At 39.5% G+C, this 13,281-nt stretch overlaps 1 protein-coding gene across 2 annotated transcripts in view; it reads right to left on the reverse strand.

Annotated features, from left to right (window-relative positions):
• Window positions 1-3,563: 3,563 nt before the first annotated feature.
• The window catches only part of DENND1B (DENN domain containing 1B), a 255,123-nt gene continuing 245,405 nt past the window's right edge, over window positions 3,564-13,281 (reverse strand). For both annotated transcript variants that reach the window (XM_032650576.1, XM_032650575.1), the window contains 3 exons: window positions 12,664-12,743; window positions 11,488-11,704; window positions 3,564-9,894 (listed from right to left, as the gene is read on the reverse strand). In XM_032650576.1, the coding sequence (XP_032506467.1) occupies window positions 9,376-9,894; window positions 11,488-11,704; window positions 12,664-12,743 (816 nt within the window). In that variant the 3' untranslated portion in view covers window positions 3,564-9,375. The remainder of the gene's footprint in view (window positions 9,895-11,487; window positions 11,705-12,663; window positions 12,744-13,281) is intronic.

A 13,281-nucleotide genomic window follows, 5' to 3' on the forward strand; every position in this document is an offset into this window, starting at 1 on the left:
CCTCTGCAATATAATTATTTTCCAGTTTATGGGTCACACACACAGCAGGTATGGGATTTGATGATATTGTGAAAGCTCCTCTCCTGTCTTCTCATTGTGGTTTCTTCTTTGCCTTTGGATGTAAAGTATCTTTCTTGGTAGGTTCCAGTCTTTTTTGTTGATGGTTGTTCAGCAGTTAGTTGTGATTTTGGTGTTTTCGTGAGAGGAGGTGAGCTCAAGTCCTTCCACTCTGCCATTTTGTCTCCTTCATGTCTCAAGAGTGCTAATTCAAACTACACTGAGAACATCAACTAGGAGTGCTGGTTGAAGAATTTTGTATCAACATCTAGTCAGCACTATCCACAGACTGGAGAGAACAAGCAGAGATTCCTTTTGTGTAGTTGAGGAGAAGCAGGCAGTCGCACCCTCTCCTCCCTGGTGGCACCTGGAGCCCTGAGAGCATTCAGTTGCCCACAGCATGGGAATAAATCCAGAATATATTTTAAAAACTTTTCCCAAGTCAGTAATTTGAGTAATTACTCAAATTGAGTCAGTAATTGAGAAACAGCTCAATACAAGTATGGGTCAAAGATTTGAATATACTCTTCTCCAATGAAGCTACGTGAATTGCTCCACATTACTGGAGCAACTGAAACTCCCACATTCTGATGGTTACACACTTATCGTGTGACCCAGAAATCCCACCCCTAGGTATTAATTCAAGGAAATGAAAACAAGTGTCACCACAGTAACTTGTACTCATTCATATGTACAGAGCAGTGTCATTCATAAAGACCCTAAAATTGAAACAATCAAATGTGCTTAGACAGATCGGATGAATACATTGTTTCCTATCCACACAATGCAATATACTCAGCAATAAGAGTGAACAAACCATTGGTACCTGCAACACCATGGAGACATCTCAGTAGCTCTATGCTAAGTGAAAGAAGCCAGCCATAAAAGGCAATATTGTATGATTCCATTTGTGTGAAGTTCTTGAAAAGGCAACACTGTCGATGGCCAGAAGCCAGGATCAAGAGGAGGGGATAACAGCAAAAGAGCACAAAGCAAGTCTTTGGGTGATAGAATGTTCCAAGTCTTAGCATGGTAGTGGGTAGATGACTTCGTACCTTTTGTTAAAATGCATTAAATTATACTTTAAAGTTTATATTTAGGGGGAAACTAGATAAAATACTAAATGAATACCATCAGTGTATTTTGATATTCCAAATTGAGTCCTCAAATTAGAAACTACAGTTGTAAAAAGTAATCTGTAAATTTTAAATACATTGCTTTAATATTTAAATGGTGTTACTACAAAACACCATGAGTATGAAATGGTCTCCATTTTTAAAGTGGGTTTGATTTTAAAATAACAAAAGTGAAGAGTAAGAAGTTTATCTTGAATGCTGGTTCTTGACCATGAGAAAAAAATTTAAAGTAGTAAACATCTGTGGAGATTTTGAGAAGGACATTTAGGTGCTCTCAGAAACTTTCTATGTCAATAACAGGGGCGCCACAATAAAAAAAAAATCATGTTATGCCTTTCCTTTTCCTCCACATTGCTATGTCACCAGGTGTTCCGTGTTATCATGCATAATCAAGGCGAGGCTGCCCTATCCGCTCTCATACATGCCAATAAAACTAAGAGGAAGGAAGGGAAAAGAAGAGGGAAAGGTACCACAGAGAACACGTGTACACACAACAAGGGTTAGTGGAGACTGAATTAACTGAGCTGGGGAGTGGGGGGAGAAGGCAGTTAATTAATACCATCTCCCAAAAACCTATCAGGAAATTCTGTACTCAAAATTTAAAACTTGCCTAGTGCATTTTGTCAGAAAGCCTTGTCCAATACTTACAGGAGAGACTGTGTGTTAGGCGTGCCATTTAATTTCTGTCCCGCATTCCTGCCCCACAGCATGGGGCTGAAGCCACCATCAGGCTCCCGTCCCAGCCAAGCCACCTGTTGCTGTGAGATGCTAAGGGCTTACTTACCTCCTTTGTTCATCAGTTTTCTTCATGTCTGCAAAGGACTAATTACAGCATCTTCTCCAGAAACCCTAGGAGCATGGTCCAGGTTTGTTGTTTTCAACTGTAGAGCTGATTCTAATGAAAAGATAAGTTTGAGAGCCACTGGATTAGACAAAAGCTAAGATTTTTATAGTTTTATATTTTATGGTTTTATACTCCAAACATCCATCAGTTCAAATGAAATCGGGTACTTAGGCGTATTTTCTACCCTTCAAATTATAGTCATCCTTTGGTATCCATGGGAGATTTGTTCCAGGACAACCCCTTCCCCCCACCCTGCCACATACCAAAATCCAAGGATGCTCAAGTCCCTCATATAAAATGACATAGTATTTCCATATAACCCATGCATATCCTCCCATGTACTTTAATCTCTAGATGTCTTGTAATACCTAATACAGTGTTAAGTGCTATGTAAATAGTTGTAAAATACAATGTAAATGCTATGTAAATAGTTGTAAAATACAACGTAAATGCTATGTAAATAGTTGCCAGTGGGGGATAAATTTAGGTTTTGCTTTTTGGAACTTTCTGGAATTATTAAAGTATTTCCGATCTGGGCTGGTTGGATTTGTGGTTGTGGACACAGAGATACAGAGGGCAGACTGTATATGGCAGCTGCAATGTACACAAAGTGTCTCAATATTACGAATTCATCCTAAGAACAGACTTCTATTTTAAATAGAAATAAAGCTTCAGGGAAATTAGGTAACAGGACCATACCAATGACAGAACTTGGGGAAGGTTTTAATTCACCTAGAAACTTCCACAGTACACTATTTAATTTTTATGCTATTAGTACTATATTTTCCATAAACGTATACATTTTTGTTTGTCCTATAATTCATTGCTACTTCCCGGCAAGAAGATTCTCAGACTCACTACAAAATAATACTCCAAAAAGAGTATTCTCTTTCATTTATATATAAGGAAAATCCAACTGGGTTTTTGTATTTACATCTATAAAATTAAGATATGACCATCTTTCTCAGACACAGACACTAAGCGGTACTGAGACTAACCCCTATGACAGTGGCAGGCAAAGTGTTAAAAATCAAAATCAATCACAGCTATATCTTAGGCTTCCAAGGATGCTTTCTTAGGGTCAGACCTTTGCTCCTGCTATGGAAACAAGAAAAATTCAGCATATTATTCACAGAAATTCTGCACCCAAGGGAAATTTTGTGCTTATTTCCAGTTTGACTTTTGCTCTAGGTTGGACCTTCAGAGTCCCTGGATGAGAAGCCCATCTTCCCAGGCTTGGGAGCATCTCCCGTCCGTCCTCGACTCTTACGTGAAGGTCAGTAAACAGTCGTTTGGCTTGGCTAGAACTGCTGTGCTGTCCTTAGTGACACTGATTACCTCTTCTGTGGTTTCAGAGCCCAATGAAATTAGTTGACCAGATGCCTCCCCAGCAAACCCGCCAGAAAGGTTTAGGGCTCAGTTTACACTGCAGCAGTCACGAGACTCCGAGATGGAGACACAGGGTCCTTGCAACAGTTCCCCAGGAGCACTATAGCCAATCATTAAGAAGAGTCACCACCAGGCAGTTTTGATTATGACCAACTTTATTTTAAACCTGCATCATTGGGCACTTTATGGTAATGTGTGATTCATCCAATATTTACTTTTGCATATATTTTTTAAAATTCCCCAAACAATACTTTTACAAAGTCCTCCCAATAGTAGTCAGCTTTAGAGATGACTCTTATCCTGTAGCCTCAAGGATGCAAGAACAATGACGCACATCTTGATGCTGGGAAGGTGTGGATGGATACCAGTCACCGTGGCTAGCAAAAAGCTCGAGTTTTTCAGTCCTTCCAAATAGTTAGTCATTTAAAGAAAGAGAAATAAGCTTTGGGAAAGTTCAGTTTTTAACCTCTCATGTACCTTTTGTGTAAAAAAGCTTTATGCATTTTAAACTGTAGGTTTTAGGCAGTTCATACTTGTTTGTTGTTTTAGGCATTGCTCTAAGTACTGAATCATGACAGATTCAAGAAATCTCATTTTTGGTATATGATAATTAACGGTTCTCAAAATAACCACATGGAAACTAGACTATGTGAAGGATGGTGACCCAACACACATGGTGCATTTAGGATGCAGAGTCTAATTTTGTCCTGTCCTAAAAGTCATGTAATCAACCAAAGGGCAGATTTGTCAATGTACCTCAACAAGGCTCTCTTCCGAAACATGAAGTAACACAGAGACGAAGAGACTCAGAGATTTATCATATCCAAGAGGTAATCATTTGTGACTTGGCAATCTTTTAAGATAAAAGATTGTATATTTTAAATTACTTCACTTAAGTATGGTTTGAAAAAACATAGCTTTCTGGATAGAAAGCATCTGGTTAAGTTTGCTGTTCAGTACCTTGTTTTATTTTTTTTGGTATGTTTGCATATCACATCCAGAGCTACAGATTTTCCACAGTGCTTCTGCCTCATTCAAGTATAACAAAAGTAGAAATCTACAGAAGCCCTAAGGTTAAACAAACTGTACATTATACAAAAATTAACTTAATTTACACAGTCAAAAAGTATTGGCAATGCCCTTTATAAATCTTACCAAAGATTCATCACAAAGGATATTACAGTTGACATATGTTTTGTCATCACCATAGAAATGCCATCTAGATTTATGTGGTACAGAACTATTTGTTAAACGTACACATGAAGAATCAGCGTTTTGCACTACACACATTTCTTTTAAAGTAACAGTATTGTCAATAGTAATCTAAGGTTCAGAATTTTCTTGTTGCATATTTATTGTTGCTGAGGCAGTTAGTTATATATTAATGCAATATTCATAATTATTTTAAATAAAAACATTTCTCCTGCCAACGGTATAAAGAATATTTTTTCTCTAAAATCACATGGAATGTTGCTACATACAGTTTTACACAAATACTGAAAAACATGACCTTAAGGCATCTGCTAGAAAAGCAGATGTATTTATATGAACTAAATTATGCAAGAAAAAATATTGCACAAAATCCTATTATTTTCAAAATAAAACATGCTTCTTCCTAAATACACATAATTCCCTACCTTGACCAAATCACAATGTTAACTGATTTGCTCAAAACAACTCTGCCTCTTAAACAAGATTTAAGAAACAGACACTAACAGATTCCTGGGCTCGACAGAGGAAAGACGTCAATACTCACAGTTTGTAGAAAGCATTTCATATATTAAGAAGTGGTCTGGGGGAATTAGGTTTGGGTGCTCATTTTACATTCTTCAATTTATATTCTGATATACAAATATCTACCCAGAATCAGGATATTGTATGCTAAACAAAATGGAATTCAGATTAGAAAATTTATTCATGAAAATAATCTTTTCCTGAAAATTCAGATTTTCTAGAAAAGAAGATCTACTAATTATGAGACCAGTCACAGTTTTGTCCTCTTTATCAGCAGTCTACTTCTTCACCTTACTTCAGAAACGATGAATTCATCAGCATTCCTGGGTCCTGTTTATTAGGATATGAGCACAAACTCCTCACAACAGCACTGTCACAGACAGTTTTAGCTTAAAAGTGTATGTGTGTGTGTGAGGGGAGGCTGTTTCTAGAGAATGCTATTATCAAGGTGAAGACAGCAGAACGAGATCCCATCAACATGCGTCTGCATGCTCAGTTAATCCTGATTCGAGTGACGTGGCCCTAAGTAGTGCAAAGGGACATGGTTTCGTCAGAGCCTCGCTGCCTGGTGATAGGAGAGCAGAGTGGTGATGGACAGTCAGGTAAACAAGAACACTTAGTTTCTAAGAGCCTCTGAATCTGGCCTTTAAAAGTAGGTATCCTAGGTAGCAGCATTACTGTACTTCGTATAACAGTAGAGAAAGTTAATCAAATTAGAAATGGTACAATGGTTCTGTACTTAGAGCATGTTTTATATTAAGCAGCTTTAAAAGGCCTTTTTTTTTTTTGGTGATAGAATCTTGGCTGAATAACTTCTAAGCAAAATACATTATCGTTATTACTGTTAACAGGGATTTACAATTCCTTTTCCTTTTAATTAGTTCCTGTACAGCAGGGACTAGGCCAATTCTTTTATTTCCCTATGTCCACAGTTACTGTACCTTGTGTGTGACCAGTACAAACAGCTGATAAATAGTTCCTAAATGAGCTTTTAATTTTTAATCAGAAAAGTACTCATGCTATATTTTGGTGCCTTTCTAAAATATGCTAAAGTAGGTAGCCACCAAAATATACCACTTAACACAGACTCACTTAACAAAACAAGAGCTCCTAAATTCACACACGACTCTTCTATCCCCCTGAAATACCATGGATGCAATACCCAAGGGCAAAAGGATAAAAACTAGAGTGGGATTTGCGGAGAATTGTGACTTTGTCTAGAGGTCACATAAAGACTGGGCCTCAGAGCCAAAGGTCTGATTTGTTCATACAATTCTGTTGTAGAACAGGTGTTGCTCCTTGGGGGTAAAAAAAAAAAAAAAAAAAAAAAGAATTCAAACAGCAGGAGAGTTTACACATATTTGGTTTAGTTATAATAGAAAATGTGAAGATAGTAGGAAAAATACTTTTACTTCAGAACTCACCTCAATGTCACTTCATTCTCTCTACAGCCACCATGATACTGGGAAGTCTAGTTTCAGAGCAGACTGTGAATACTTAAAATGTTAACGGTTTGAAATATGAATACTTGCTACTAGTCTTTTGGATTTTTTCCAAGAATAACATGCAGGGGCTTTGCTTTTGTTTTTAACATGGAATATAAAAGCTGATTTTGTATGTTAAAATAAGGCACAAATTCAGTTTAAAATATCTTGACACAAATGTGACTTGTCAGTGGATGAATACCCTCACCACACACAGAAGTGCAGTCAGACATCTGGTAAGGGGACCAAAAGACAGAAAAAAACTCACGTTTCTGAGGCCATGAAACTTATCAAGCAAATGGATCAAAACCCAAATTGTGCCTATGCTACACTCACAATGATCCCATTCTCCAGACAGTGAATTCTGAAGGAAAAATACCTCATTCCAATATTCACATTAAAGGGCTGCTTTACATTCTTTTCAAAAATTATGAAAATATTTTGCCCAGCAGATTAACGACCAGAGTGACAGTTTTTCCTTCTTATTTAAAATAGCTCTTCTGACAAATGGACTTTTTTATATCTTTCGATTAAATAAAATGGAATTTTGTAATGAGTATATAAAAGCAAAATTTGACAGGAACCTTGAATCTTTTGTGTAAAAAAAAAAGGATTAAATTAAAAAAAGGATTAAACACCCTTTTCCTTAATACATAGTCTATCCTTATATGGAAAACAAGGTCTTCCTTGTTTTCCTTCATAAACATGAATGAATAATTGTCCTCCCAAAATATATCCATTGAGATTTTGAAATGCACTTTAGAAAAGTAAAACTTGGTCATTTTCTTTAAATTATTTAAAGACTGACCTGAATGAATATTTTAAGCAATGTTTTTAACAAACCCCCTTCCAGGATTTTAATCGAAAATTAAATTATGATTTCAGTAAATATTTTAGAGCACAGTCTTGATGAGGGTTCTTGAATGGGTTCTCAAACACCTTTCCTAAAATGATAATGTAAAAAAAAATCATGAGTGGGGACGTATAGAGTATATATACTGAACATACTAACAACAAATGAACCACAGCATCACTGGGTTTTTTTCCTGATTATTCCTGTCAATCTAGCCAATCATCAAGCAGTCAATGCACGATTCCTTCTCAGGTGAACTTCAAAGCGTGACAGTGAATTTGAGAGAGAGGAGACGATGTCCCATGTAGAAGAACTCCAAGTAATTTACGTGGATTCCGTGCCCTCACGGAGAGGAAGCACGAGCCCCAAGCCTCAGTGTGGGCCGCGCACGGCGACCTCCTCCTGAAGACGGCAGTAGGAGCGGCAGGGGAAGGAACGGCTTTACAGGGGAGGAACCCCACAAACGCCACCTCAGCCTGGTGACCAAGGCCAACATCAACATTCACAAGTCACGGGCACAGCACGGACCCTTGATAAGATGTAATGATGAAGACGGCACTTTTCTTCTGTAACCCCCTCCCCCAAACCCAACGGTCCTGTTACAATCAATCAATCATGAGAAAAACACCAGACAAGTTCCAGCAGAGGGGCATCCTACAGCATATCTATATCTGCCCAGTCCTCTTGAAAACTGTCAAGGTCGTCAAAAACCAGCAAAGTCTGAGAGAGGGTCACAGCCAAGAGGAGCCTACGGAGCTGTGGCAGCCAAGTGTGATGTGGTCCCTGGGTGGGATTCTGGGACAGAAGAAGGATGGTAGGGGAAAACTAAGGAAATGTGCACGGAGCATGGTTCATGAATTGTGAAGACGTACCGCACTGACATCATAGGATATGAAAAACAGCGGAAACTGAGTAGGGAGACATGGGGACACTGTACTTTCTCCACACGGTTTCTATAAATTTGAAACTTCCAAAATATAAAGTCAATTATTTTAAGAAGTCCATCTGAGATATGAAGCATTCTGGTAGAGAATTATTAGTTAAGGGAAAAACAGATAGGAATACTTTTTTATCAGGACAGTTTATGTCACATTTGGCTTCCTGGGGGTGACTCCTACTTTAGCAAAGTCATACAGAAAGACTGTGAAAAAAAAGTGTCATTTGTAAACAGAAGTCATTAATTTCACATTGTAATCCAGCACTTCATATATTTCGCTGAGTGACATGTAAGGTAAATGCGAACCTTTATACCTTTTGGAAAACATGGCTGCAGTGTCCAGAAGAGAGCTTTTTAACTTTGAAAAAATGAATTTTGTCCTTGATTTGATGAATAGAAAAAGGCATTATTGCTCTGCAGAACACTTATAACTTATCTTTCAAAATCTACCTGTAATTCCATAAATTATGTAAGTAAGTATGCTTAATATAGGCTTAAGATTAAGGCAATTAGTTGGTCAACAGTTTCAGGCTAGTTCTGATAGGTTTTGGTACCTTGGCCAGTTCATGCTCAACCAGGTTAGTACAGTAGCTACTGGTTATGTGCAAGGGTTAGATGCATACTTCGTTTAAATAAAATAAGTGGCGTTAAGCACCAAATACTGGGAAATCATATGTTCAATATATACTTTCAACATACATACAAGCTAGTACCTGATTTAAGAGTAGAGTAGAAGAGTTAGCTTTACATTTAAAAATCAGTGGATAAATCTATATACCGCGAGACAGACGAGTGGGAGAACTGTCCCAAATGAAAAACAATGTTTAGACGGTAGGAAGAGTTGTCTTTTCTACCAATCCTTGTTTATGATAGGGTACAGGGACTCCTAAAATGCCTCCGTAGAAACTTGGATGCAAGCGACAGACTCTTCATTTGTTGATTTAAGCTTGGTTTCCACTTGTTTTTCCTTCTGAGATGTTTAAGTCTTGCTGGAAGGCAGATGTTACGTGGCATAACGACACCACCTCCTGAAGCAGTCCAGAACCTTCTGAAGTCTCTTTGGCTCCTTTCCCTTCTTTCTCCCAAGGAACAAAAGACGGATGGCGCCCAAGGCTGGGTGCCAGCGGACCACCCGGAGTCTGGCTTAGTGTTTCTTTCTTCTCTGTTTGGGAAGCTCCGGGCGAAGCCAGCGGCAAACCCAGTCCTGGAGCGGGGTCCGGCCCTCCCAGCTCCGCGGGCCGGCTCGCGGCACCCACGCTGAGGCGTCGCTCACCGTTCTCCTCCTTGAGGATGGACAGACAGTCCGTTCCCGCGCTGGAGGCCACCCGCTTCCTGGGCGAGGGCGGGAGCTGCCTGCCGTGGAGGGCACTGTCGTCCTGCCCCAGGTGCCACTCGGCCTGGTCACCGGAACCACCGCAAAGCAGGGCCAGGTTGTTCTCACTGGGCGTGTTGGATTTATTCTGAGAGAAGAAACAGCGCATTTAGAAAAAATGGAAGAAAATTATAGCATTACTTCAGCAGTACTGTTTTCCATTTTGAAATCAGTATCTTTCAAGGGTGGGAACTCAAAGTCCCTCCCAGAGGAAATGAAGCATGGACAGTTAGTTAGCTCTGAACACCTCCCAGGGCGCCCTCAACAGGAATGAAGTGAGATGGATACGGGTGCCCAGGCCCTTGCACCTTTCAATCACCTATAAAACTCAAACCAGACCCTAAGTGTTGGCGAGGGTGTGGAGAAAAAGGAGCCCTCGCACACTGCGGGTGGGAGTGTAAACTGGTGCAGCCACTGTGGAAATCAGTGTGGAGGGTCCTCAAAAAACTAAAAACAGAACTACCATACAATCCAGCAATATATAATACACCTACTTCCGGGTATGTATCCAAAGAAGATAAAATCAGTATCTTGACAATACAGCTGTACCCACATGTTCACGGCAGCATTATTTACAATAGTGAAGCTATGGAAACAACCTAGATGTCACTGATGGATGAACAGGTAAAGAAAATGTGGTACGTATACACCATGGAATGTTACTCAGCTTTTAAAAACAAGGAAATCCTGCCATTCGTGACAACATGGATGAACTTGGAGGGCATTATGTTAAGTGAAATAAGCCAGACAGAGAAACACAAATACCGCATGATGTCACTTATATGTGGAACCTAAAATAGTCAAACTCAGATGTCGAGAGTAGAATGGGGGTCACCAGAGGGGGATGGAGGGTGGGGAAATGGGGAGATGCTGGAGGGGCAGGTTTCAGTCGTGCAGGTGGGAAAAGTGCTGGGACCTAATGTACAGCTCGGTGACCACAGTTCTTTGCTAAGAAGGTAGATCTCAAGTGCTCTCACCGCAAAGAAAAGGTAACTAAGTGAGATAAGGGATATGTTAATTAGCTCATCTGTGGTCAGCATTTCAAAACATCAAGTTGTACACCTTAGATGTATACAACTTTTATTTGTCATTATACTACAAAAAAGCTGAAAAATAAAAAGGATTTGCAAAACAATCCTTCAAAATAACACAAAAAACAAGCAGACAAACCATATTATATAATCAATGCCAAGTTCTGGAATTTATTACCATCAGAACAGAGTGGAAATTACTTATACTTCTCTCTCTTGTGTTCTTAAAGCAGCCAGTTCAATCTGTTTAAAGTATTATTTCTAAAGCAATACAACGAAACATTACTTGAATTAATACATTTATTAAAAATTTTTCAACATCCAGAAAATACAGAAAAAAAGTGGGAACATTTCACGTTTAAAAGTTCCCCAGAAAAGACAACTATAAAATTAGGTTGTAGGAAAATACTACTGCTTGACAAAATAATTTCAATTAATGACAATAACCACCAGAATTGCATAAATAAAAGGGAAGATGCTGGAATTTTGTTACTAGAAATAATTCTTAATGATTAACTCTTACAGTATTTTTGGAGTTTTGACACTTATCTGAGGTCAAACGCTCCTACCACCTAAGGTGACGACAAAAGCCATCACAGTGAGTGCGAGAAACTGTTCATTTAATTTTACCAGTTGGAAAATCGACTCACCGTGGGCTTGTAATCGATGTCGTCCATCGATCTAAAGAAGTCCAGGCTCCTGGCCGCCGCCAGCTTCCCCTGGTCCTGGCTGTGTGTGCTCAGCGTGTCCAGGATCTCGCCCAGCAAGTCCATCTCACCCGAGGAAGGGGCCTGTGCTCTGGTTTCAAGAGAGTCGTCACTTTCGTAGAAATAAGCAGACGCTTCTTCTCCGTCTTCAGAGGACAACCTGAAGAAAAAGGAAACACACACTGGTGATTACGTGACCACGAATGCTACTTACAAGCAACCTCTCACCAAAGACCGTCAACTAAGGTGGGAGCTTTAAAACCAATGTTATATTTCTGTAGAGCAGCAAAGTGGATAACTGGTTCATGGCCAAATTCTTTATAGGGATGTACACACCGATTCAGATGCTGGAAATCTTGAGTATGTGCACTGAGAGCAAACAAACGTTTATGGCTCCTTATCAATCTGGAAGCACAAGCGGGGCTTTTCAGTCTAATTCTGGGGAATTTGGGACATTAGCCTTAGAAATATCAGGTTCCCAGAATACCTGGGAAGTTTGCTATACTCCAAGTTCACTTTATTTTTATATGGTTTTCCTTTTATTTGTTTATTCACTTGTCTTATATAAACAAAGATATACTTAATGCAGAAAAAAGAATGTTGATTCTGTCATCCCAAAATATCTTAAAATTGTTTTAAAAGTTCAACATATACTATTATTGTTTCCCTTGTTTTATGTTAAAATTAATTTTTAACATTTTGCGTTAAATTCTCCTCTTCTGATACCACCGTGGAGTTAGGTCCCGCCCCTCGCCTATCTGGTTTGTTTCTATTGACTACTTTCACTGTTCCTGATATTTACCTGGCCCTCTTCAGGAGGAGGGTAGGAGTCTAAATTAGTGAGTGGGCTTCTGTTTCCCCTTTAACACTATCCCAGGTATTGCTGCAGACGTTACTGCTTCCCAAGAACAAGTTATTTCAGGTCTATCTTGCTTTCCCATCTCAAGATTCATCCCCCGTGAGACTCCAATTAGCGCTGGTTCCTCCTGCTGAAGAATATACCACAAGGGAGTGAAACCTGATCTCTGGGAGTGCACGTTCTTTGACATCTCTCTTGTAACCTAAAGCTTCTGCCGCTGAGCCGCATCGCGTAACAGAACAGGAGACCCCGCGACTTACTTGCTAGCTCTTTCTGCGTCCTCATCATTGTCAGCGCACAGAACACCATCCAGGCTCTGAAGAGTCCTTCTTAGGCGTGGCTACAGAGAGAGATCGACACACTGGCGTTAAGTCGTTAAGGTATGTCTCTTCCATAAATTTTAACTGACAATTTGATCTGACAAGGAATACTTTTTAAAGAAATATGCATTCAGGGGTTTTGAATACTAGCCAGTAACTTGACTAGCTGGGCAGGAAGAAGGGGAGGATATCAGACATTTACCTCAACGCTTACATCTCAAACCAGTCAACAAAAAACAAATCACTGGGCTGAGTACATAAACACTCTGCCCGCTCTCCCAGTCTGTCGGTCCCCGATTTAGGAATCCCTGACTTACAGTCAATCACTTCACCAAGCACTTAGCCCCCAGTGCTATTCAATAATAATCAGTACTTGCAGTCTTGTTGCTTTCATCCCTTGCCCACACTCTCCCTCACACCAAGTACTTTAAGGCAATGCTTCTCAATCATTAAAGTGCATGTACATCTCTTGGAGTTTGGTACAGGTTCTGATTCTAACACGCTCTTAGGTTGAGGCTGCTCTTGGGTCTCAAGGTAACAAATCCTAGACGATGCATC

This window comes from Phocoena sinus, chromosome 1 (genome assembly GCF_008692025.1).
Source record: "Phocoena sinus isolate mPhoSin1 chromosome 1, mPhoSin1.pri, whole genome shotgun sequence".
NCBI classification, from domain to species: Eukaryota; Metazoa; Chordata; class Mammalia; order Artiodactyla; family Phocoenidae; genus Phocoena; species Phocoena sinus.